The sequence below is a fragment of the Seriola lalandi genome, unplaced genomic scaffold, assembly GCF_002814215.2.
Source record: "Seriola lalandi dorsalis isolate HSWRI2012SDOR001 ecotype SW California unplaced genomic scaffold, Sedor1 jcf7180002054572, whole genome shotgun sequence".
NCBI lineage: Eukaryota > Metazoa > Chordata > Actinopteri > Carangiformes > Carangidae > Seriola > Seriola lalandi.
Window position 1 is genome coordinate 1,652,910 of NW_019525125.1, and position 27,603 is coordinate 1,680,512.

General features: G+C 42.2%; 1 protein-coding gene across 2 annotated transcripts; it reads right to left on the reverse strand.

Annotated features, from left to right (window-relative positions):
• Positions 1–240: 240 nt before the first annotated feature.
• On the reverse strand, positions 241–27,275 carry camsap1b (calmodulin regulated spectrin-associated protein 1b). Of its 2 annotated transcripts, none has more exons than XM_087176878.1 (18): positions 26,856–27,275; positions 25,101–25,267; positions 19,953–20,215; positions 15,048–15,209; positions 13,147–13,227; positions 10,408–10,549; positions 9,999–10,138; positions 9,784–9,880; positions 9,037–9,160; positions 8,375–8,460; positions 8,097–8,181; positions 5,581–7,891; positions 5,188–5,324; positions 4,885–5,099; positions 4,218–4,320; positions 3,952–4,061; positions 3,482–3,600; positions 241–2,674 (listed from the first exon to the last, which is right to left on the reverse strand). In XM_087176878.1, exons 2-18 carry the CDS (start codon positions 25,264–25,266, stop codon positions 2,378–2,380), a joined length of 4,638 nt encoding a protein of 1,545 aa, XP_087033004.1. In that variant the 5' UTR covers position 25,267; positions 26,856–27,275; the 3' UTR covers positions 241–2,377. The 2 variants fall into 2 exon arrangements, with proteins under 2 accessions (XP_087033004.1, XP_023272909.1); XM_023417141.2 differs by having other exon boundaries at positions 9,004–9,160.
• Between the last annotated feature and the right edge of the window lie 328 nt (positions 27,276–27,603).

Here is a 27,603-nt window from a genome sequence, read left to right on the forward strand (position 1 = left end):
AAAATTGTTAAATACAGGACATAACTCAGCAAAATAAACATTCCAGTGAAAGGATGTAGCCAGATGCTCCATGTAGCTTCTTGTTTAAAAAATAAATAAATTAAGTGAATAAACAAAAACTACTTTTGTGATATTGGTGAGCTGTCGTGTAAAGATTAAAGTCCGTGTGGTGTTTAAAACTAGCAAAAGAAAATAAACAGTGAGTCTCACAAATGAACAAATGAACCCATGAGGAAAGAATAAAAATGAAAAATGTGACTTTTATTCACTTGAAAATTTATTCCGTTTCAGTGCTTCCATTTTAAAATAAATAGATGGCATGGGATCAAAGATAAAATCAACAAGGATGAAAAGTACACTAGTGTAACAAAAATGGTGACCAAATGCCAATACAATCTTTTAGTTAACATAAAAATACACTCACATACAGTTAAGGATCTACCACCTCCCCCACCCAAACCCCCCCCAAAAACTCCAAAATGCAGCAAATGACAAATCAAGTATTCTGTAGTTTTTGGAGACAGCAGTAGTATCATATCAGCGGAGGCCTTTCAGATTCATGTGTCAGTATTAAATCTTAGCGTTTGGTTTAGTTCTCACACTTTTTTCGGAGCGCACAACAGCAGTATTACTAATTAGTTCTTAGTTTTTATATCCATTCAAAAAGGTAAAATTCCCAAACAAACAGAAAGTAAAGTGCTTGTGCAACACTTCTGGTTGTTCTCGAGGCCAACAAACGGTTTAAAAAAAAAAAAAAAAAGAAAAAGAAAAGGAAAAAAAGCAAAGCACTTTGATTATTCTTAAAGACAGAGAGAAGAGAGAGAGAGACGACGTGGCAGTGTTTGTCAACACCTTGGAGGAATGTTCTTTAATGTTGGTACATAACTGAACCACAGTTCCCCCCCGCCAACCCGCCCACACAGAAACCCCCTTTGTGAATATATCAAATACTGTCATTCGAACCAGTTACAGAGCAGCACGAAAAACACTCTTCACAACAAGAGTGTGTGTGTGTGTGTGTGTGCGCCACTCTTGTGGTTAAAGATGGGACAGGCCGACAAAAACACTCGAGGGGGGGAGGGGGGAGGAGGGAGGGGGGGTTACATTGCATGAAAGAAGCCGTCAACAAGTGTTCATGAGTGCACCTTTACACAGGACAATTCAAGAGTGCCCAGTGGAGAGAGAAAACACAACTAAGCTCTAAACATCAGAGAATTCCCGTTATGATGAAAACACATAACATCAGCTCAAACTTTATACCACATTGCTTCAATAATAATAATTAAAAACAGAAAAAAAGAAAAGCTAAAACAAAAAAAAAAAGAAGAAAAAAAGCATCATTTCTGTACCAAAGCCTATCATTCACCCTCTTTTGCCACCCTCAAGAAAAAGGATGTTCCAACAATAGTATTTAAAATGACCGTCGTTAACTTTTTTTTTTTTTTTCCCCTCGTTATACACATATCCAGTGCTACACGATCAGCGTCTAGTTTAAAAAGCGGTTGAATAAATAGACGATAGTACCACGATGCGTGAAAGGCCAACGGATGTCTGAGGGAGACCTGAGGAGCTCCCCACGCGACAAAAGAAGAAGACAGTTCAGAGCAGCAGGTTTTTGGAGATCCCTGGTGAGGCAAAATCGGTAATGCCAGCCTGATTCGACAGATTCGACAGTCCACGCAGGAAGAGATTGTTGTTTTTGTTTTTTTGTTGGGACAGCAGAGCAGCCCAACAGTCCTAAAGGGGTATTACAAAGGTCCCTTGCTTCGGATTTTCTGAAAAGAGCGACAGAAATCTCCCGATGTCCCCTCCTTTTGTCCAAATTAGTCCAAAGGAGAGGCGCTTCCGGAGGGAAGGAAGGATTTTAGTGCTGCAGCTGAGCTCCTGACCATGACAGTGCTGAACTAATAAATACTTCATGTAAAAATGAACATCCACCACATACTAGAGAGACAGAGAAAAAAATGCCACATGCTTGAGTCGTGGTTGTCGTAGAAAAACAGAGCCGGACCAAAAGAAACCTGAACAGATCGCACTGAGATCACAGGGAGAAGAAGCAGATTCAGCCGGCATTCCTCTTTTCGTTGCAAGCACCAGTTCCTCAGACCACCTGTGTGACACACACACACACACACACACAACACACAGACACACACAGACACACAGACACGCACGCACACACACATACCTTTTCCCTTGTTTCTGTCTTGGTCCACCTACACATGACCACAAGCTCATAGATGTGGCCTCTCCTGAGTAGGTTTCCAGACCGAGCATGGCGGAGAGCTTGGCTGTGAGCATCAATGCAGTCTATTCAGGACACAAGCAAGATGGGCATAAGATGATTTGGATGATAGAGGGTTAAAAATCGGGTCTGCTATTTTACACTTTTCTTTGGCACAGCACTTCTCTTGGCCTGCCACAGGTGGTTGTGGATGGTCAGGGCGTCCACGCTGACTGACACAGTCTTGGCAGGAATGACGGTGAACTGCTTTCGGTCTGAGCTGTACTTGTACAGCTTGTCAATCATCTTCTTGCTGATGCTCTTGGGTCCGGTGCCCGTCAGCTTCTGTATCTCCTCGGTGTCGGGGAAGTAAGAGTAGAGCGCCCTGAACTGACAGCCGCCATCACGAAACAGGATCATCAGGTGGTTGGACTCACACTTCTCCAACTCCTGGTAAAGAAGGAGTCAGAAAACAGTCGTTAATATGGCATATGGTCATATGACACAGGTATGTTTAAATAGCAGGCTCAAATCTTAAAAAGGCAGGAAAAACCGAGTGAGACATCTCATTTTTAAAGCAGATCTAATTAGAATATGTATCTGCTCTTTTGTTGTGTTTAATGTAAAAAACCCCCCCCCCAAAAAAAACCTAAATATTCAGTTAGGAATGATACATGACAAATATGGACTAATCAATCAATTACAGAAGCCTTGAGAGGCCATTTCTTTGTGTTTGTTTTTTTGTAATACTCACTTCAGCCACAAGAAGCTTTAGAAAAAATAAATCACCTTCCAAAGCCCTGAGAGCTTCTTGAAAAGAGGATTTTGTCAGGATTTTTTAAGTGCTTTTCTAATGCCGAAGAGGCTGAAGTGCACCACTACCCCAGTCTAAATGGGACTAAAAGCATTCATGTTTTTTTTCCAGGTGATTTGTAATTTCTCCATGTACTCCAAACACAAGGTTAGCATAATGTGTGTTAGCGTGTTGTGTAACATTACTGCCGTGTCTTTCTCTGGGCAACAAACGTATGAAAAAGTTTCACTCGCCCTTTATTATGGGCTTCCATAATCAATGGACTAATCCTTTCTCAGTTCTAAGAAATCACACCAACATACTTGTACTAAGGGCATGAAAATGTTGGGGTAAGTATTCAGAGAGGTAAAATCAGAAAAATTATTTCCAAGTTGTTTTGACTACAGTGACTTTACATAAACAGGTAAGCCAAACAACCTGCTGACATTTCAAACATTAAGTACCTCTAGGATCTGGTTCTTCTGGGGCTCGTTGACTTTGCCAGCCAGGCAGCAGTGAGAAATTGCATTGTGGATGATTGGCTTGTTTGACTTGGCGCTGGGCTCCTTGAATAGTTTGGGACCTGAAGGAGGAAAGCCGGTTAAACAACACATGTATTGTGTAACACACAACAAGAGAGAAAATAATGAGTCAGATGATTATAAATTAACCACGAGTCTACATCATGCAACAGTCAGTTCAGGTCACAGTCAGGTAACTGTTATCCATTTATTGTGTTCGGAAAAGTATGACGAGCAGAACGGTGAAACTGACTGGTGTTTTTGTGTCATGCTGAAAGCAGGCTGGACGTGATCTTTTCATCACTGATAAATGATTAACTGAAAAAACACAACCACAGGGCTGCTGTCACTGAATTATATCTGATGATAGCTGAGAAAAAAAACAAAAAACATAATGATATCTGCTCACTTACCAGTATATTCAGCCATGGAGGTGATGGAAGATGCAGTGGAGCCGTTGTCCCAGTCTCTTTCTGCAGTTCGACTGTTACGACTGCCTGGAAACGACTCCACAGAGTCACAGCTGCGGGACATAATGGAATGAATGATTATATATTATACTCATTTGAGTTTACAGAAAATGTCATCATATAAATACTGCAAATCTTAAAAGTAAACGATGTAGAGAGTAGTCTTAAGCACAAGCTCACGAGTTAACAGAAAACACTGCGCTGCTTACCGCTGAGAACCGGCTCCTCCAGAGTTGACGCTGTCGGCCTCGTTGGTTGCGGCCGAGGCGAGAGACAGACTGGAGCCTGACTGGGCGTTGCTCAGGTTGTCAGCTATAAGAAACAGACACAATTTAAAACATTTTGTACTCAAGTGTTTACAACATTTAGAGGCATCTGCTAAAAACAAAGTAAAGACTTTTAGTTTTTTTTTTTTTTTTTATCATCAAGAGAGAATATCAACTTCATAGTATTTGTACTGAACATACTCAACATGAGATGCTCGAAAAAGTGAATAATGTAATCAAATATCAAATCTCTTGCATGTCAAGTGCACCATCATTTCACTCACTTCAGTGTTTTAAGTGAAGGTATGGAAAGATTCAATGCAACTTCTAAAATATCTACAGGGATGATTAAAAACAAGGTTTCTCCATGTAAATAAACTAGATTGTAAAATCAGAAAAATCTACAACAACCACCCTCATCTCAGTCCTGTTCAATATTAATGTGTTACTAATAACTGAAGGACATATAATTATTGTAGTAAAAGAAAATAACTGGCAGTCAACCAACATGTCCCACGACACCAAACCAAAGTGCACTACCATGTTGAGACACGTAAAGAAGAAAATGCAGCTTCAGCTAAATGTCAAACTCGTTATGTAACAATCTTACGTGTGGAAGAGCACTTAGATAAATTGTCACTGGAGGATTCCTCTCTGAAGACAGGCTTGGGTCTGTGTTTCTGCTTCGGTTTGGGGGTTTTGGGCTTCACCAGGCCTTGCTCCTCAAACATCTCCTGCTGCTTCCTCCGCAGATACTCCTGCTTGATCAGCTCCCGCCGCGTCTTCTCCTCTTCTTTACGCAGCCGGTCCTCCTCTGCCTTCCGCCTGGCATTGAAATCAAACACCTGGTCGTGACCATCTTCGTGGTAGAACAATATGAATCCTAATATTAGTGTCGGTAAAAAGGAGTTACCTTGCTTCATCTCGTTTCAGCTCAGATTCTGCTTCTAGTTGTTGTTTGCGGAGTCGAGCCTCCTCAGCTTTCTTCTGCTGCTTCAGCAAGAACGCTGCTCTTTTCTTGGCAAGCTCATCCTCTGCCTTCTGCTCGTCCTAGAACACGAGATAATCAATATTATATTTAAGGATTTAATTAGTATTCCATTTAGTTCTCAAGTAGCCAATATTAAGGAATAATAATGAATTAATAATCAATTTTTTGGCTTAAATAATTTTTATTTTAATTCATTACACAGACCCTGGTGAACTGAAATGGAAATTTTCAGATATCAAGTCATGATGTCATCATCGTCACTAAATAAATCACATAAACAAATAAATATTTTCATTTTCATGCAAAGGGAATTACCTTGAAGAAGAAGCCCATGACTGATTTCTGCTCTCCTTCACCTTCTTCTGTCGTTCTTTCCTCGGCGCTCTCCTCTTCCGCTTTCAGCTCCGACAGATCGACTTCAATCAGGTGGGATTTGTTGCGCTGCACCTCCTCTGATGGTATGTTCTCTTTCCCTGAACTGTCTGAAGAATTGAGCTCAGACTCTCCAGTGGTGCTGGACAGGCACTCGTCGAAGGACACTTCAGGGGCAGTCACTGCCGACAGGTCCACTCGGGTCGGCAGGCGCAGGTTCGAGTCGTCATGAAGCCGGAAGGTGGCGCTCCGAATGTGGCCGGCGCCTGGCCTGTCGATTGTCTCTCCTGATGTTGGCTTTTTTGGGCTGTCGGGCTGCTCCACCCTGGGGGACCTGCCCCCACCTAACTGCCTTGGATGTGGTAATGTCTCTGACCCACTCTGGGTAGGATTGAGGGTCCTGGAGGCCTGCCGGCCTTGCTCCTTGGCTATTTTTAGTTCTGATGGTTTGGACCTGGAGCCCCGGCCTGAGCTCAGCTTGGGGGGTTTCCTGGTGGGGGCAGTGCCAGTGCCAGTGCCAGTGCCAGGGAGGTGCTCCACATAATGAAAGCTTGTGCCCGCCTTAGAGTCACTGTTTTTGTCACTGGTGACAGGGGGAGGCGGAGTTGCACCTGGGGAGGACTGTACATTCTGTTTCATCAACATGTCCTGCTGCAGTGACAGCTGCATCATCTGCTGCTGGATGCTGCCGATGGCTTCGTTCAGCAGCTCGATGGAGCGGCTGCACTCGTTCAGGTCCAACTCTTCTTCTAGATAGAAGCTTCCACTGTTTCCTTTCTTGTCTGTGTCTAAGGCACCTGGTGGGGTGGTTCCCTCCACCTCTTTGTCTCCCCTCAGGGCATCAACACACATATCATCTTTACTTGATGGTCCTTTTCCCCCATTGAGCTCGTCTTTTGAGATGTCAGCTTTAAGTGGGTTGGGTAATGTGTCGCTCTTGCCTCCACCTTTCTTTACTATGTGCAGGAAAGCTGCCTTTCCCAGCTTCTGCCTCTGCCTCGCCGACAGCAATTCCATCTTCTTCTTCTGGTGCTCAATGGCACGTCGCTTCTCCTCCAGCTGCATATGAAGCTGGACAATTTCAGAAGCCAGCACATTCGTACCACCATCCACTGTACGATTGCATCCTCCCATGGGTGAGGAGGGACTCTGGTCTCTTTTAAGCCTCCAGGAGGACGCCAGGGGCCCGCTGCTCTCTGATCCATCTGGGGTGGTCCTTTGGGAGCTGGAGGCACTGGAGCGTAGGTCATGGTTGCTGCCGAAGCGCTGCTGCTGGGCTTTGCGCTCTGCGAAGGAGGTCATGCGCACACTGCCACTGGCCATGCTGCTGGCCTGGGAGTGAGCGCTGAGACAGGGGCTGGAACGACCACTGCCACCATTCGTATCTTTGTCCTCATGCTCTTTCACATTCATATCCTCTTGGAGTTTGGCTGATTCCTCCTCCTCTTCATCTTCCTCATTGAAGGCTTTCCTGGACCAGTTGGGGTCTTTAGTGGTAACTGCTTCGTCCAAATCTTCTTCCTCCTCATCCAGGTCTTCCAGCTCAGCCTCCACGGCCTGGCCAGACTTTGGTTCTTCAGAATCTGAATGCAGGTAGAAACCCCCGGCTGGCTCTCTGGATGAGGGATCCACACTGCTAGTGACAGTGGGCCTGAAACCAGCTTGACCCTGGGGAGGTTCCTCTGACAAGTCTGCCTCCTCACCTGGAGGGGTAAAGGTTTGGTTTAGGCTGCAGGGTGCTTTCCTACGAACAGCTGATGTAGATCCATCTCCTCGGCGTAAAGAGCCCCTTCCTGAGGAGTGGGGCCCCTCACCACTCTCCTCCTCCTTGTTTAGGCATACAGACTTCTCTTTAGCCGTTTTGAGCACGGCAGGCATCAGTGGTTCTAGGTAAAAGCTATCTGGTGCAGGTTTGGAGTCACTGGAAGGTTTGGATCCCACAGTGGCAGTTGCTTGTGTCCCATCTACCCGTTTGGGGGTAGGGGGAACATCAGTCCTTGCGACTGCCATCAGAGTTTCTTCCTCGCCTTCAGCGCTGACATTGGCGAGCATGCCGTGGCCGTTGACTCTGCGCATCGCAGCCTGTGAGGGCTGGTGGACAGAAGTCTGGTGCTTGGGTGTGACGTTGATGACGTTGGACGCCAGGCTGTCCTTACTTATGGAGCGAGCCAGACTCACACTGTCACCAGAGGCCATGTCTACATCACTGTCTGTGGCTGAATGCAACATGTAGGGGCTCAGTGTGGACAGTGGTCTGCAGAGAGAGAGCATGGAAAAAATTTACAATAGGTTACAATATACAGAGTTCATATACATGTATTTACATTTGCAGACTGTAGACCAACGCTTTCCAGTATTTAACAACTCGTCTAGATAAAGATCCTATCCCATATTCCATCACTTCTTGAACTGCATATATAAAATACATGAGCATTTGTGCTATTATACTATTTTCATACCTCTGCCTCTTGTCGGGCCATGCAACAATAGAGCCTCGGGGTTGTCCGTCCATCTGAGTCAGAGAGTTTGAACGGTTTCTCAGACCTAAGCAGAAACACATGAGTAGTCAGGAGGTATGAAACAAGCTGCTCATGAGTACAATAGCATGACAATTTGAATGTTAAGCTGTATCCTATGCTGGCTTATATGTAGGATCTGAAGATGTGTGTGTGTGTGTGTGTGTGTGTGTGTGTGTGTGTGTGTGTGTGTGTGTGTGTGTGTGTGTGTGTTTCCTTACCTGCACCTTCCTCTCCTTGCTGCTTCTGCTGTCTCTGTCGCAGGGGCAGAAGTGGGTGGGAAGGACTGAAGGTTGGACCCCCTTTACTAAAAGCCAAAAACAATAGAAAAACAAAATTTTAACACTCCGTCAAAGCAGTGAGTCCAGTTTAATTTTTCTAGTAGCAATTTTTTTTTTTTTAACAGTTATGCACAATTACTGAAACTGTCATCAGAATTGTACCAGCAGAACAGCTTGGCAAAAATACTTCCTGGATCAGCCCAGGTCACACCCAAGACAAAGAGACACATTTTCTGCCAACCAAATACCATCTACACACACACACAGACACAGACACACACACACACACACACACACACACTTCAATGGAACCTTTTCAGATAGCTAACCTAAGCTTCAATTTCACACACAAGCACTAACAACCACACACAGACAGAGACAATACAAAAATCACATTTACTTAGTGCACATTATTGGTGCAGTAGCTAAAAGGGTTAGAGGTGAAGGGCACATGACAATGAAAGTCAGACACCGCTGCATATCTACCCATCCTTGTAGGGTTACTGTAACTGGTTAGCAGACAGGATCATGATGAGGTGGAATGAGAAGGAAAGCGAGAGAAGACTTACAGGGGGTCAGAGTCTTCAGGGTGCAGGAAGTACCTGTTACAGACTTCAGGGCTGCTCTGGTTATCGGCCACGCCAGGGCTGGCCAGGAAGCTGCGCTTGGTGGCGTTGGAGATGGGCACTGATGGACGGGCACTCTTGGGCTGAGCTATGGCTCGAGCTGAGGGAAGGAGAAGGACAGAGGTATTAATCATTGGCTGAGGTTCGCCGTCACTGGAAAGGGTCAACTGAGAGTGACTGGAATTTATTTCTCATTGTGACCCAAATAGCAGAAACAACAGAATGTTGCTTGAAAAATGACTGAAACGATTGACTATCATAGCTGTTGGTGATTGCCGATTCATTTTCTGTTGATCAGCTAATCGATCAGTTGATTAATTATTTCAGCTTCGGTGACCTAAACAAGACACTTTAATCAAAAATCTGATTTAAAATTTTAAAAAAAGAAAATATATATAGGTAGGTTCTTAATTAAAGATATGACTAATAAGTACAGTAAGACGTGAAGTCATTTCTAACCCCAAAGTGTGTCATTAACATTATCTTGAAGGTCTGGTACAGATGGACACGAACTCCGCTGCACTGCCGTTAGGTGAAAACTGTTAAATCTAAAACTTAAATTTTCACGTCTTACTTGAAATGTCTGGTGAATTTATGTTTTTAACTAAAACTAAAACTAAAACCATGGCCACGCTTTCATTATGAGACAACCTGTGTAACCTTCAAAGCTGCAAAGCGATATCTTCCATCGTGTATGAGTAGTAGTCACACTGTGATGCTTACCATCTTTAAACTCTTGCAGATCTCTGGGCTGGACAAACTCTGGCTTGACAGTCTCAAACCACCAGAAGAGTTCAGCAATGAACACCATCACATTGTGCTACGTGGAGAGCAAAAGAAACATGGTGAAAAGACTTGAATACAGGCTTTTGACTCCAGGTTAAAAGTCAATTTTACTGCAAATGTTCATGATAAACACAGTATGTGAGTTTTTGTACCTTGAGCACAAGCGGCGAGTAGAGCATGTCCTCTGTTGTCAGATAGAAACTTTTGTTCAGATACTCGTTGGCAAACTCTCTGAGCAGCTGGATGTTGTACAGGCTGTCAGCGATGGAGGGAACTTCCTTCAGGCAAATATCTGATCAGGCGGGCAAAGAGCAAGTCAGATCAGGACACCACTCAATGACCTTATGTCTATAAATGTCACACTGACTGGACTGGAACAGTAAGCCATGTGCAAGTGCCAGAAATAGTATCACACATAGATATTAAATTCAATGTTAGCAGAGAAAGCTTGATGCTCTTTAAATTCTTTTAGGGCAACTGATAATTGGCATGATGCAGCTATTGAACGAGAGCGTGTTTTGTGAGAACGTGCGAGAGTGAATGCACGCAAGCACAGCATACCCTCCAGTTTCATGAGGTCTGGGCAGTAGTAGTTGACCACAGTGAGCAGTGCAGCTCCGTCACAAACGTCCCTCATCAGGTCTTCCAGCAGTGGGAAGAAGGGCAACTGGCGGCCTGAAGCATGCTCCCGACGATACCGCACCTAACCACCAGGGGGAGAGGATGACGGCTGTATGAGAAGAAAAGCCTCAGCAACAACACACCCCACCATGGTACTACCAACGAATGACAGTTAATGCTCTGGCCAATTCATTTTAAGCATCAGATCAAAGTTCTCCCCAGGAGTTTCAGAGCAAAAAGGTATTTAGTTTTATTAATATAAGTTGAAACTCCTCTTCAACTGAACCAACAGCAGGTTTAATGTGATCATCCAGTTTAGGGAGAACCCTGAAGACCAGGTTAACTGGGAGGAGATGGAGGTGAAGGTGTTAGAGCAGTGATATGAGTAACACAGAGTAGATGGTCAGCTTTCCTCCGGCTCTAATGGGAAGGCAGCCAGCAGTGGAACCCAGTCAACCCAGGCAACGTGAAGCAGCTGACTGGGACAGAAACTGGGGTAATCACTGGCCCACTTATGGGAAATGAGTGTGTGGCTGGTCCAGAAACTCACTCACCCCAGATGCATTAGTTTTGGACACATGCTCTATACAGCTGGTATTTTCAGTATTTATTTCAGCTTCATTGAAGCACAAGCACAAACTTGTTACATATAACAGAATCGGATGACACAGACTAAACACTGTTACACAGGCATGTACATGTGATGCAGAAACTAAAAATGGAGATCACTTACAGATCTACATATGATTCGGAGCAATATATATATATATAGACCGCCCAGGATGCCAAAGCAGTCTGTACCGACTGGTCCTACTGCTTGTAATGTCAAATGCTTCTGCACGACTTGTAAGTCTTCACCTTATACTGAGAACACCGCTCCCTACGTAATGACCAATCAATCTGACATTTTTGGTGGCACTAATAAAAGAGGCATGAAGGGAATTAATCAAAGTTATTAAGAAATACAGACGGGATTAGCCTTGCGCTGGAATGGAAAAGATCTTTGTATCACATGATGCATAATTGGGAACGAATCCAACAAGATTAAGAAACCTATCAAGAGCCCAACAAATACTCAGCAGCCACTTTATTAGGTACACCTGTAAAATCTAATGCAATCAAATACAATAGCTCAGCCTTTACAGAGATAAAAATGTTGAATTAGGGCTGACAATATCTATGAGGTGTCACTTTAGCTATATGTTTATTAATGGAGTTTGCAGTTTGTAAAGGCAGAAAATGTGGCAGGGCTTTTGTACTGGACTGCATTAGATTGTATACCTGCACCTAATAATGTGGCCAGGGACCCTTTAATAAAAGAGAATAAAGGACAAGTTTAAACATCCAGTTTTAGTCCTCAAAAGACTGACAAAGCATGCCACTCCCTCGTACAAGTCTGGACAAACTACACTATTTAAACAGAACACGTACAGCACAAAAAAGCTGAGCAGCAAGAAAATATACTGATCTAAACATACAACATTACTTAATCTATTTGGAGGCTATTCCTCAAAACTATAGCAACGGTAGTCAAGCAGGTGAAACTAAACCAAACAAGCTTTATTACTAAACAAGCTCTACATAAGTGAGTCTTGTCCTGACTAGGATGAAACACTGTACCGCTTCAGAGAGCTCCTCTGGCTCCAGCATGCAGTGGGCCAGCTCGTGCACGACGTCAGGCTGACACACACACACACACACAGAGAGCAGAGATACTGTCAGAGGAGACCGTGAGCACAGAGGAAACAGTGTGTGAGAGCAGAAGAGAGAGACTGGTGGGGGAATGACAAAGCAGATCAGTGAGGGGAGGTGGCCAGGGATGGGACTGCAAAGCAAAGGAAGAGGTGTAAGCATGGGTTTGCTTTTATTCTCACTGGCCAAGCAAATACCACACACATACACACACACACACACACATATATATATATATATATACACAGGGCCTATTTGAGCTTGAAATGAGATAGCAAACAAAGCATAGCTAAAGGAATATCTTTTGAACAACTGACAAAGGTTATAATAACCTTACACCTGTGTGACGTATTTGCCACAAGGGGAAAAATAAAAAAAAATAAAAAAATAACTGTCAGCTTTCTCCCCCTTGCTGACGCACTGGCTACAAGCAGCACAGAATGAGCTTGAATGAGCCATGGTGGAGTGTGCTCGCACATCAACACAGAACTATGCGTGCAAGAGGGAGAGGGAAGAAAATGGGGTTATGGGGGAGGGCGGGGGGGAACTGGCATCCAACTTACAGGGACTAGTTTCCAATACCATTTGGAGGGAGACTATCCAGTTTGCAGGGATAAGAGAGGGGAGGGGGGGACAGATGAGGAACAGGAGCAGAAAGATTAACAGGTCAGAGGTCACAGACAAAAGGATTTGATCTGCTTCCGGTTTACATAGAGAAAAAGAGAGCAGGGTCAAAACAACTGCAAATGCCATTAGGGAAGAAACATTCCTGTTGTCTTGAACCATGTTTCCATTTGATAAACATTTTTGTGGCGATGACGCCCACTTGATAAAGACTTAATAAGGAAAATGTTTCTGATAAAAGGAATTTCTTCTATAAGTCAATTAAATGCCAGAAATATGGAGCTACTGGAAGAAGAGTGTTGGCCATTTTGGGTCTGTTATTTTAGGTAAAAGAAACAACTGGAAGACTCTGAGTGGCTTTACCTTTTGGTGGCTGGGGGACTCCAGCGGGTGGTGCTTGACTTTGTGCTCCCTTTCTGTAATCTCCCTCATCTTCATGTTCAACTGCAAAAGAAGTAATGACATATTCAGTACGTTTACATGCACTGAAGAAACAAGGTCACGCAGAGAAACCAGGTTATGCAGATAATCGAAGTACCCTTTTACATGTTCTGTAGTAACCTGATTACTATAAATCTGTGTACACATGTGGCGGGTCAGCAATCAGATTTCTCTCTTACACTCGACCTTAAACTTGGATTGGCTTACTTGTTTTAAATCGTTTTGCTTTGTTTTTTTTTCCTTCTTTGGTTTATGTGCCTGTTTTATTTACTGAATGCTAATTTCTAATCTGTGCACAAAAAAAACAGAGTGGAAACTCTCAAATAAGACAAATAATACACTTGCCTGAGGTGGAAAAGTTGCTGTATTGATAATAGTAAATGTCATGAAGGGCAATGGAAACCGGCTTAGTGAATAAATCATGATGTACAAGAAGCGCATTTGGGTTTCTGCTCCAATGGAAACATGAAAAACAGCTTAAGATGAAACTCTCATCTGTGTGGAGCCATGAGAAGATTGTAATGTTTCTCAGATTAATACATGAAAGATAATTAACGCTGCCAGCTGTTTATATCAATGTACCAACGACTAGCATTCACGTAACAGCAGTGGGTGGAAACGCACATGAATTTGCATTTTGTTCAGCTGATTTTCTAAATACCTGGTTCAAATCTGTGCTACACTTAGACACGGACACGTCTTGCATGTCCATGTAAAGAGCAGAGTCAGACTCAGAGCTCAGGGAGGGGACAGACAGACAGACAGCTCTTTCTCACCGCACAAATGCCTTTTCACAAATAGTCAGCTATTCAGTGGTCGTTCTGGAGGCTAGTTTGTGTTAGTTGCAGTTTTACACTGAGTTTGGAGGGAATTATTTTACCTAATTTCATTTCCCCACTCCACTGCATACTTGTAAAAAGCCAATTACAAAACTTGTTGCTCGTAAACATGGCAGAGAAATCACCACCTCCAGGGGAAATCAGATTTCTCTAATCTCTGCTAACAAGGTTTTTTAGTTAACAGGATATTTAAAAAATGAATTTACTGGAGAATTTCTCATTTCCTTCTAATTTTCTAGTTACAAGTGCATGTAAACAAAGTGACAGAAAATGTATCAATAACAAGTTTGATAACTGATTAGTTTTAGTAATTTACCAAACAAAATTGTGAGGATTTGCCGATTTTGTGGGTTCATCTCGAACAAAACAAGCCTTCTGAAACCTTAACCTTGGGCTCTGAAAAATTGTGATGGATAATTTATAACATTTTCTGACATTTTATAGGACAAACAATCCATAGATTAATCAACACTATTAAAAAAATACATGTATTGACAGATTAACCAGGAAGAAATGTCACCGCTTGTGAGCCTTCCATTAAAAACAGACACTTTCCTTTCCACAGACAATAATGGTGTCGCACATCATGATGATTCATGGACACACTGCGTCATGGCTTTCGCTGCCTCAGGACTTCAACTCATTGAAAGATGAGTGCAACATGAGCCACAGCCTCTTGTGTGTGCACCAGATCCACACTCATATCTGTTATCCTGTCTCTGAGCACCAATGACGTACAAGTCTCAAGAAGACAAGTGGACTACTGTTACTTAGACTGTCAATGTGAAACAGGTCATTCATCCCACACTGTGCTGAGTGATAAATATGTGGCAGCCCATGACCTAAACCAGCTGGACTTTAGACAATAAAAAGGTAAAACCCTGTGGAAGATGTTTGGAATCTTGTTATTTTAGTAAACTGTAGTGAAAAGTCAGTGTGCTGTGGTGCTTCTTATATCTGGGTTGAGCGTCTGTGTGTCCCAACCTTGTTGATCCAGAAGACCATGGCGTCCTCCAGGTCAAAGGGCAGCTCCTTGGAGGCACTGAAGGTAGAGAAGCGCTTGACAGAAGCCACCACTTTCTCGATGCTGATCATCTCCACTGTGTAGGCCATCATCAGGGCATCGATCATCGGCATGTGAGCACTCTGGGTGAGAGAGAAAGAGAGGACGGTTCAATTTCATTGGATTTTCTCCCAGTTTCCAATATGTTCCAATAAGAAAAAGGCTGGAGGCAAATAAAACGAGAACATGTACTAACACAAGTATTTAGTTTGAAATTCTTAAATGCAACGAAGACTATGCTAAGATAGTTTAAGTGTATTGTATTTAGTGTGTTTTTAAGTATACCCTTCCTGATAAATCTTGTACCCTGTGATAAATGAGCAAATGTCAAATAGAATTCCTTCTAGCAACTAAGGAGTCAGTGCACTTTAAATGCAGTGTTTCCAGATGAGCAAAGGATGCAGGACTTGAGACTGTCAAGCTTTCTTTTTTGATTCTTTAAAATAACTTCCATCACTCTCTGTATGTACAAATGAGTGCGACACCCTAAATGCCTTCATACAGAGACTGACCAAAGATACTACTACTATCACGTCTTGGCATTTCGCCCTGTATTCTAGTACTCATTACCCATGTAGCACTGCAGTCCAATAACATTGCTGGACACATGATGGACAGTTAAAAATATTCCAGGCACTATTCTTCTTTGTCAAAACCTGCTCCTAATTAGCCCACAATGCAACTTGACCACAGACCGTTCAGTTGGAGATTCAGGTGCCTTATGCTAATTGCAGCTCATGTAGCATCAAGCCACTAGCCTCAAGCGGATATGAGGAAAAGGCCACAGAGGTCTGGCAAACTAACTTCTTTCAAAGTCTTCAGCCCCAACTGAAGCCAGATCGAGTGATATCACTTGAGGCAATTCATCATATTTCACACATTTCCCTTGTGAAGCCAAAAAACTCTTTCACATATACAATAGCACGCCCCAAAACCGGGGAACAGACCAGTGATATTTATAAGTAAGTGTGGCTTTTCTGAACAGTCTTAAAACATGTTCAGATGACACTGTAGTTTGTTTCAAGAATATCCCACCTATTACTTTGGCAGGTAATCTTTTGATCTTTTGATATCATCATCACCATATTTTGTTATAAAAACTAATTAGTGACCAGTGGATTCTGGTACATAACAGCCACTATGGGGTGTGGATAAATGGATGAGATTAATGGATAAGGGCACTGTCTAATTCAGGGCTCCAGTGGGAGGTTCCTAAACAATTGTGCAGCTTTAAATAACCACCAAGTCTTAATCAAAGGTGATTCAGCACAATGGGTGTCCAACCTTAAACCCACTTTCTACATCCTAATGCAATCAAGAGCCCCAGCAGGGGCATCCTTATTGCAAGTGGCCTAACACCTGGTGCCTACCGGTCAAAATATTGATCCCTCAACAGCCAGGGTGGGAATTAACACAGACCAAATACTAAGAAACATTTGTCCCCAGCTTGCAAAACCCAATTTTGGTAGTCAAACGCAATTGCAAAATCTCTTTCTACATAAAAGTCGGTTATTAAGGGTTTAGTCCAAAAAAAAATCACAGCCAACAATGGAGCACCTGAATCCATTACAGAACAAAATATATACATGCCATTGTTTCAGTCAGCGCTTTGTGTAACACACTGCTAGGCTAATCCAATTGGTGATGGAAGTGCACAGAGATTATGCTGGTTAACATAACAAATGAGAGCTATTCAGAGCTTTCTCCACAGCACGACCTACATGGACACAGACAACAACAGTGAAGATCTACTTCCAGACAAACCTTGACTGTAATATTGAAAACAGGGGAAAGTTTATGCATATTGATAAAGAAAGGATGAAGACTGTGTGTAAAGGAAACCAGGAGCAGCTCAAGTTCTGCACTTACACAGCAGCTACTGTTGTGACTGCTACTGTACTGAGCTGATTTGTTTTGTGTTTGCAAAGACGATTTAAGCATTAAGGCCATTTCAGATAAATATTTGTTCCTCTTAAACTGGCAGACCTCTGATCCGTTTCTCTGCCTTCATTTAAAGGATAACTAGGGTTTACTGAAATTGATCTTATTAAGAAAATTCACACCATCATTTCTACCACTGTCACTGTACTCACTATCCGACAAAACGTTCCCAGATCCCTGAAACTGGTGCATACCGACATGTCATATTGAGATGCTGTACTTAACCGATAAAAAGGGAAAAAGATTGGTTTAAACATGCAGTACAGTACAACATAATGCATTTGCGACATAATGCAGCAGCGTAAAATCTGAAACGTCTCATCTTAAAAAAGATGCATTTAACACTTAAGTGTCATTACGAGGTGCTCAATAAATACACAAAAGGGCAAATCAAACAGCACAATGTGCTGTTCAATCTTTTGTTCTCCTCCAACATTTACTCTGCCCTTCATCAGCACAGCATAAAGCCCCATGGGGAGCAGAGGGCTGCTGTTGCCCCGAGCTGTGGGTGTGCACGTTGACAGACAGACAGCGTGCACGCACACACACACATATACAAAAGTTTAAGTGGACTCCAGAGTATGGCCAGTTTCCTGAGGCTTTACAAGCCCCAGCTGTTGCCCCAACAAGAGTACACAAGGTGCAGAGGAGCTGTCTGCAGGTATGGGATCTCTTTCATTCACAGAGACACAGACACACAGACAAAGTCGGAAAATGTAAGTTGCTATGGAAACGCCTTGTCAAGTCAGCAAACTGGGAGGGGGTTCCAACAGTCTATCAAAGATAAGCGGTGTCCTGCTCAGGATTTTCCATCCCCTCACCAGGCTTTGTGTCTGGCTGCTTACACACAGGCCTGCGTGGATTATTTTGTCAGGCCGCTCACAGGAAAAGCAGACACATCCCTGACTAGTGAGCCTGCAGAGAGGAGGCCTGCTCAACACTGTTGCCGGTTTCCATGGTAACAAAGGGGTCGGAAGATGGCTGAGAGCAACTGAGCTCATTGGTGTTAATTCTATCCTGTGTGAACTGCTCTTGGTGAAATCTCATTGCCACGAGGTGGGGGGGCTTTCTGTTCCTGATTCACTATACTGTGACATGCTGCTATTGATTCAGGTGATGAACTAGAGGATGTAGGATACAAACAAAGGACCTTACATCTGTTTAAGAGCTGATCTGTGAAAATATTATGAGTATTACACTCATATGATGACTACAGAGAAGATCAGTAGAGCCAGGCCACCAGTTTCCTGCATGAAGATATACGACCTCTTTGTCTACAGATCCACATTTTCCTCAGAATCAAACTAATGCATCAACTAGGGAGCATGGTTGTGTGAAAGGCATTTAAACTGAGCTCTGGGGGACTAAAGGTGAAGATTTCCAAGTGCCAACATTCAGCAAATGCGCTTAACAGATTGACAAAAATGTAGGTGAGAAAGATATCACAGACAATAAAATCAATTCTTAGAAGTATTAGCGCAAGAGTAACCCTCTTAACACTGATGCCCCTGATTAAACTGCCTGTTCTGAGAGGGAACAGGCCTCAATTATTATGAGGATTTGTAGGTTTTTTCTTTCATGAACTAGAAAGAAAGAATAGGAAGTGATATTTTTGACAAAGTAATTAAATGAATGAGTCGGTTAGTTCCACATGTGAAAGCTGCAGCAGAGAGGATGCTTATTAAAGCTATGTCCTCGGATTAAAACATGGTATTTTGAACACGAGGTAATCACAACAATACAGCTGTATGTTATAGAAAAAATGAATACCACGATAATCATAAGAAATGAACTTAACAAATGTTAAGACTATGCAAAATCCTATTTCAAAACTCAGGTTTCCTACAACTGTAAACTAAACTCTTTGTGGTTTGGATTGTTCTGACAATTTACAAACCATTAATCAATATAGTTTATATTTATATTTAGTTTAATATTTGTTGCATCCCTAAAGGAAACGTAATAATCAGTTATTAAGAACTGCAGACTTCACAACTTCACTGATGATGAGACACTGTCTTTTAACTTAAGTTTGAATTGTTCCCTGCAAGACTAACCAGATTTGTTATAAAAAAATATTTTTGGCTATGGACATAAGAAAGAGCAAATGTGGAAAAATATCAAGGGTGTATTATAGAGTAAAAATGAGTCGCTAAATTCCACCCCTGAGAGACTAGATACAGCATTGCCATGGTGCAATAACACATCACAAATCCTAATCTCAGCCTTATCGTGCATGGAAGTCCTCACACAACTAATTTGAATAAAAATGATAAGGGTACACCCAAATCATCCGGAAACTGTTCTCTGTACTATTTCAAGCAGCGAAACATGTCTAACACTCACTTATACACAGTGTGCAATGCAAAACAAATAACCAAATGCCTATCCACAAGATTTTAAAGTTACTCTACACAATAGATAGAGGTTTCTTAGTAGTTCAAATGCCTGTGGCTAAGATTTATTGCACCGACGAGGATACAAGCACTGACTACTTCCACTGATTTCACTGTGGTAAGATAATACATCAGAAGCAGGAAGAGCTGGGGATGTTACAGGTAATGTGCAAAGTTGTTTTAGCTGGTGGCCTGGTTTCCTTCTTCTCTGACAGGCAATCTGTGCTACAACTTACAAATTGTAAAAGCTACTGCAGCATCATGGCCTGCCTGATGCTGAAGGGTGTCTTATGAACAATAAGAGTATAAATACTTCAATATTATTGGCTTTTAATTTCACCCAGAGGAGAAGCTTAAGCTGAAAATGGTCAATCAGTGATCGGTGAAATTGAAAATGGTAATTCACAACTCAGCCATCAATGAGGACTCCTGCTCGGTTTTTAGGGAACGAGCAACATGTCCATACCGACGTTCAATGCGTCCACTCACCATTTTGATAGGCACACAGGCCAGGTCTCCCTCTGTGACGGGCGTATCGTCACTCTCCACGACATAAATGCCCTTCCTGGACAGAGCCTGGATGACAGACAGGTGGGACTGAAGAGAAGCTGCCTGCTCCGTCTTGAGGATGAGGGTGCAGACACGGCAGTAGAGCTCACAGGACAGCAGCAGGCGGATGACAGGTGGCTTTATGTGTTCCTGGTCATACTGGTCCGTGTAGAACGGGTCCCTTAAATCCTCTGGAATATGGTCTGCAATGGAGAGAGTGGGTAGGTGAATCATGTGGTATTTCCATTTGCTCCCAAAGTAGTTTGTGAAGTTTAGCTTTCAATTTGTGACATAAATTGAAGACGGATACGAGTTAAATCTTAAAACATTATATGATGAAGGAGGAAAATGACAGTGCCTGTCAAGCCCCTTTAACACTGACATCTCTGTCTGCCTCAGCCTACATCTATCAAACTTCGACAATGTCAACTCAGTAGAGGAATGCAACAAAGCAAAGCGCTTTCTGTGTAATATTTGTTCTATGCCAGCTTCAGTTTACTTAGCGCAAACATGGCCATCTGTAATTGTAAGTCACAGCTTACTGCCCTTAAGAGTACATTGAGAAATAGATCCTTACTAAGCCGAGTCTGCAGTGAGAGCAGGCTTCTCAGGTGACACGGTTGGCTTGGCCAGTGCTAATTTAACAATACTGGAGGCAGAAGTACGATAAGAAAACTATGACCTACACAAGAGATTCTGTTGCTCTGGATGTGAAGTCATTCTCACCAAACACCAAAGCCATATAAGGACATGGGATGGAGGAGCACTTTACTTGAGGCATGCACTAATCCAAATTTAAACTGCAAGGTAAACCTCACATACAAGTTTAAAATAGGTCTAACAAAGTGTCCAAAATCTCACTTTTCAACAAAATGGTGCAGTGATAGAAATAACCCCGCTCCATTAAATCTGTTTTGAACTCTGCCTGAGCTCCAGTAACACAGCATAAGCTGTATGCTAGTATGTGATGTGTTCTCAGTGTTCTGACAGACAGGATAAAGGGAGCCACTCGTCAGCAATATCCTGCTCACAAAAACAGAAATGCAGCTTCTTCCAGCTGCTTTTGTGATAACATACCAAGGACAAAAGCTGAACTGCACAAGTAACAAGGCAACAAACTAGGCTTTGAGGAGTGTCTAAAATATGGTGGAAAAGAATAATTAGATATAAAACCATGACCTCACAGAGACATATCAAAATCTCACATTTACAGCAGCCCAGTTGGGGAGAGATGAGAAAAAAAAATATAGGGTATGTAATTCACATTGTAGACGTTGCTATAGTCAGGTGCAAGGGATTATAAATTTGTGGTGTTGCCATGCAGTGCTGCAACTATCACTAGAAACAGTGCTTAAAATTGACCATCATCATGTTTTAATCCAAAAATACTACAGAGCATGAGAACATTTCAACCAGAACCACAGCTAGATACGTTTACTTACAGATGGGGTTTCCTAGTTTGCAGCACATTTTTTCAGTTTTGTTCTTGTGGTCCATCCAAAACTAAGTGTTGCTATTCTACTTTTGTTTTTGTCTCTTTCAAATTTGATTTTGTCTCTGCCGCCCTCCCCTCTTGTCATTTGCTGACTCAACTTGGGAAGCAATTAGGAGCGTTTGCTTTGCTCCATCAAATCCTCCTGCTAATGCATACTGTATATGAAGACTTTTGTGAGAATGAAATTGCAAATATGAATTGAAATGGCAATTTTAATATGATTAATATGATTAGCCCTTATTTCAGTAGCTGCTAATGCTCAGATCACATTGATCCTGTATACTGTATTTGCCATGAATTATGACAATGCAGGCCTCACAGCTATGCTGTCTGCCATCATAGACATGGTGCAAATAAGAATGTCATCCTATTATGCGAAACACCACCCAGCAGTGTAGGTCATTCCTGGAGAGATGCGTCTGAGTATTTAAACACATTAGAACAGTGGGAGTAATTGTGTATGAAAACAAAGGGGTCTGGCCAGGGCGAGTCTTCACGTTTGACTTCATTCCACAGACACTGATGTCGTCTGGCAGCTGCCCCCCACCCTCCTGCCACCAGGAGCCAGCTTGAAAAATTTACAAACTGGGATGGGGTTGAGAATGAGGATAGGGTCTGTAAACAAGAACCAGGATGTGCTACGGCACGATCAGCCAACCAGGATCATCAAAATACCACAATCAGCACAGGCAGGCCAGTGCAACAACCAGCGATGTGCCTGCAATCATGACAGGTGCTGACTCTTGCCGGCGATGTGTCTGGCTGTCTGTTGCTCAGGCTGGGAGCAGCTGTGGCACATGCAGAGGGCAGCAGGACAGGAGAGCATGTACATAAACATAGATATGCACGATCAAAGACTCAACAGGGAACCCACACTGATGAGTACACACCAGATGCACCTGATTCCCTGACAACCCCCACATCATGAGAATCCTACACTCTGTCAGCCATTGCACAAGCAAAGTAAACAACTGGATGGCATTAGCACTGTAACAGACACCATATGATCCATAGGGTGAAATTCAAATGGGGCTAATATATTCAGTTCCCAAGAGAGGAGGATAATTGTGGCTGCACCTGAGAGTTGTCTCCCTCTGGGCTGCCAAAGCTTTGGGGCAACTGTATGCTTTGTATTGTAACTGAACAGGATCTCCACCCAAGTTCATCTGTGATACATCATCTTTTGTACAGAGATGTTGTTATGCTCCATCTTTAGGCTTGCATCATTAGCCAGGGCCTATAATGACAGACATTGAAGTGAGCAGGCAAATGCCTACAAGCCTTAGTATGAACTCTGAGAAAATATGAACCTACATAATGGATCTCAGAGCAAAACGGGTTTAGAGTAAAACTGCAGGACGTCCATAACCCGGATTACCATTAAAACCATAACTTACTGTCATTTGTTTAGTATGAATGCTTCAGTGACATTAGAAAATCTGTGTAATGACCACAGATATGGGAGAAACCACAGAATACAAAGGAAAGCTTGTATGAGCCTCTGAAATACTGACAGATGATTTGACCCGAAACTACATTGATACCACAGACATGCAAAGCAGTGAATGATGGGACCTGAGCATCAGATAGCTGAGGCTAACACTGACTAAGCTTAACTGCCATGATAAGAAGACACCCCACAGCACATCAAAAAGGTAACAAGCAGCTCCACAGTGAAATAATGATGATATGCTGCGATGTTAATCCTTCAATATTTGTGAAGGCCGATGATTAAACATCTCCCAAACAGTCAGGATGTTCCTCGCTGACATGTCTGAGCTTAGAGGTTAAAAATGTATTATGCGAGTGAAGGCGATCAGAGAAAAATTCTCACATGTGGATATTTCTCCTCAAGCTGGACTACAGGCCTATGATAATTCATATTCAACTAGAAATTCAGTCAGCTAGAATTTTGGAGCTCCTAATGATGGCTGGTTACATGCAAGTAGAACAAGGAAACTTGCACGCAAGAGACAGAAAGACCATCTATAACTGACAGTTAATTGCTGTTAACTTCCAGCTGCTGATAAGAGATGTAAGGTTTTCAGCACACGCACTGGCTAGATCATAACAGCCAACCACAGCTAGTTCCAACCGCTACGAGCCCAACAAGATACAGCAAGCTGCACTAGCTGTATTTGTAAACTATTTTATTTTACACACTAATTTTCCAGTATTAGGCAACTGACTCTTATTTTCAAAAGGTGTTTTCTCAAAGGTGGTCCACCCCATTCATAACACAGAGACTACTGCATATTAGAAACACCTCTCAATTCATCGTAATACAATTCCACCAGCGCCTCACATTAAAGCTTCCAAAAATAAAATAGTGTTGAATGAATGCAAAAAAAAAAACATATCGACCTTAATGAAGGTGTGATTTATTACAATGGTGCTATATTAGTCTAAAATAATAGGTTCACAATTTTTCCAAGGGAATTTTACACTCAAGCGCTATATAATGACTGCACTGACTCACTGCAGATGCCTCCAATAAGCATCAGATAAACTTCTGAATACATTTTCTCTTTGGTAAGAGATCTTTTAATTATGAACAGTAAAATACATTACAGCAAACAATACCTTCAATGTCCATATGGGCACCTGACTGACTGTTGATTTAACACACAATTGAGCTTATCCTTTAATTAGTTTTAGCTTAATGTACTTAATAAAAATAATAATAAACTGGAAAGTGAGTGGACATGCCTTCAATTATTCGCCAAACTTCACATCTACAGTAAATTAATCCACACATAATGAAAAATGTTTAGAAAAATCTGGTGGATTGCTGTCTTTGTTGTGCACTTTACAAGCTTTACCCAGTGAAAAAACTACTACATAACAGAAGGTAAGCAGTGACAGTGCTGGAGTTTTTAAGGCTGTTAGTTTTATGGCCACAACAAAACACATCCTTAAAAGGCTGGGCTGAATTTCACATATCTCATTCCTGAAACTTATGCAATTCTTGACTGTTGCAACTACAGAAAATCTGCCTCAAAGGCCCAGTTGCTAATGTTGATGCCACCTTAACAGGGAGTGTGAGTGACTGGCAGTACAGATCAGTATTTTCCATGCTCTGAGTACAGTCTAACAAATATAGCCTAATCCTCAGTGCCTGTCACTCAGCCCGATTTGGGTTCAATCTCACTGGCCACCCAACAAGAATGGAAGGATCTGGTGAGTCAGTGAGGAAGGCTTCAGTTGCCAAGTGTCAACTGGGAATTAGTGTTGGCCTGAGTGCACACATACACAAATATTTCTTTCTCTTGGGCTTTTGCTGTCAATGTTTCACCGCTGAAGCTCTACACAATCTGCTGACTGTCAGTATGTTGAGAAGAGTAAACATATTGTTCCAACAACAACATCTGAATTTTTAAAAAATAACTATGAGAATATGAGGAAAATATGCTGCAAATTTCCAGGCACTATCTTAGGATCCATGAAACTCTCTGTGTTCTGTAATAGTAGACATTTAGATATTACAGGCAAGTCATATAGATGACTGTGAATCTAAAAAAAGGAAAACCTACTTGCTATTTGTGTAGCTTGTAGTAATTGTATTTGTATTTGAGTAAATTTACATTACTTACCAATGCCGTATGCTTTAGCAAACAGCCACCGCAGGTTGGCAGCTATTTTTGCTCTGGCAGAGTCATACATCTCCAATGGTACAACATCCATCGTGCCTTCTGCAACCCCAGCCAAATCCACCTTTCTCCTGGTACTGTCCCCACCAGCACAAAAATCAACATCCATCCTTAAAAAATAAAAATAAACATAATGTTAGAGAGTCACAATTATACTGAACATACTGCAAAGTAGAGACACAGCCAAATAACAGCACATTAGCCATCCACAATCTGCTACGATACAAAGCCCCTTGGCATTGCTTGTGAGTAGCTGGATGCTCCATTAGAGTAATTCTTCAATGAAGAAGGCATAAATAAAGGTGTTTGTTGATTATTAGGAAATTGTTGTTTTGAGTACTGCTCTTAATCTTCATTTCAATGCTCAATTAGAGCTTGCATCTAGTGGTTGAGACATAACTACAAAAGTAGCAACCTTGCAGGCATGATCACAGTCATTATGTCAAATGTTTGATGACAGAGTGGAGACTGTCTTTGCACTATCTAGTACTGAAGTGAACCTACAGTGAGGCCATGGTGACCTAAAACAGTCTTGAGAACAAGGATGAAACTTTCTGGACAGTATGTACATTATGACAAGCATAATGTATTATGTACTGTACTAGTCCACAACTGAAGAAGAAAATATATGCGAAGTTGTTCTAACTTTTGTGATTATATTAGGTCCATCAACCAAAATCACTTACAGATAGCACATTTTGGCCATAAACAATCTTACTGACTGTTGATAAAGCAAACTACTCACACTTTCACATTGATAGACAATCTCAGATTGTGCAACAAAACTCTGACAGTGGTTGCCCTGTCAAGATTCGCAACGAAAGATAACTGTATTTGGTGTCACAGTCCACAAACTCTGGGAAAGCCATGCATTGTTACATCAGTGACTGTGTTTAAATCTGTCTGTGCCCTGTCTCTTTTTATTAATTTGGGTCATCTTTTTTTTGTTTTTGGTCTGTTCTTCTTAGAAGATCTCTAATATTTCGTTTCAAAAAGTGCTAAGCAATGAAAGATTGTTATTATCATTATTATTATTATCATAATCATTATTATCAAAGAGAGTGAGTCCGGAACACTAATGTTTCTAATCAGTGACTACATCAAAATCAGAGCATTTTCACTTTCAATCCCCCCTTCAGGATGACGTGTTGGCTAATCATTGTTTCCACCTCACTTCTACTTTGTTTTGTGAGACTTATGTTTGTCTTACTCACATTTACAATTACCCAAACAATAAGAATATAGCCAAGGTATCATTCCTTATCCCCATTATGATGGGATGAAGATAAGGAAAAACAAGCATAAACACATAGTATCACACTAAGGACCCGAATACTTTTATTTTGCCAGAAAAGTTAACCTTGGTTAAGCTATTGTTAAATTACCTGTAGCCTTAACTCAGCGTTACCTCATCGTTATGTTACCATTAACGGCCCAATGCTGGTTTGTTGGACAAGCTAGGTAATTGCTGATTATCTAGATTAGCCTTAATTCTAACGTTAGTGGGTTGGTGCTATAACATCATTAATGATGGAACTACTACTTAGGTGACAAAGTGCACATTTGCCTAACGTGAGGTTAGCTAAGCGGCCATGCATGCAAATGTAAATCAGCTAACTAACCAGCTAACCGCTAGCTTGGAGCAGCACTGCATTCATCGGCCCCATGAATGACGTTAGCTAGCTGGCAACACATTACCTTGAAAGGTGTGGTGTATATCCACGTCGCCCTTCAGTTCCGTCGGGGTAAACAATCAACCAAGGACCTGCCTCGCTGTACAGTGGCCTGCTGTGTAGAAAATACACCAGCAGCAGCGACGCATCATAGCCAGCTAATAATGCTAGCAGGGAGTCTGAATGGTCTCCTCCCAGCAACAAGACCCGATCCGCGGCCTGTGTGACAACCGCTCCACGGCGAGACTTCCACACCCGCCAGGCAGAGAAAAGGGAGGGCTTTCCTGTGAAGAAGAACGACGTACAGAGACTCTTCTGTGTAAAAAAATTATCTTTGTATTAGATGCCTCATGTTAGATACGACACACACAGGTCTTTGAGGCTCAGGCAATGCAGCAAGAACCAGCGGTGTGTTCGCGCTCTGCCCATAGACATGTAATTATCATCCCAGCCTTCGTGAGGGCTGCGACTGCGCATGCGTGATTACCTTCCAGACTGTAAACCAGCAATACTGGTAATAACTGACAACAAAATACCAGCACTTACTGACTCTCTTATTTATGCTTCATTTTCTTTTCTTTACGCTAAAAATGCTACCTCCAGGTAACTTCTATGTCCACTTCTTAAATTATTTTGGCAACAGTTTTATTTTATGGGTGTGTAATTTCCTCATAAACTCCTACAAAGTTTCCCAAAGACAGTTATGTAATTTAGTAGCCTATTAATTATAGCCAAACTGGTTTAACTGGTATAATTGAAGCTAATCAATTCCA

Bases quoted from the DNA above. Each gene is read 5' to 3' on its own strand.
- camsap1b (XM_023417141.2), bottom strand. From the start codon at position 25,266: ATGGATGTTGATTTTTGTGCTGGTGGGGACAGTACCAGGAGAAAGGTG. The intron at 9,881-9,998 runs GTACAAAAACTC...CTCTCCACGTAG, and splicing joins ACTCGCCGCTTGTGCTCAAG to CACAATGTGATGGTGTTCAT. The intron at 5,100-5,187 runs GTAACTCCTTTT...TTTCAATGCCAG, and splicing joins CTGAAACGAGATGAAGCAAG to GCGGAAGGCAGAGGAGGACC.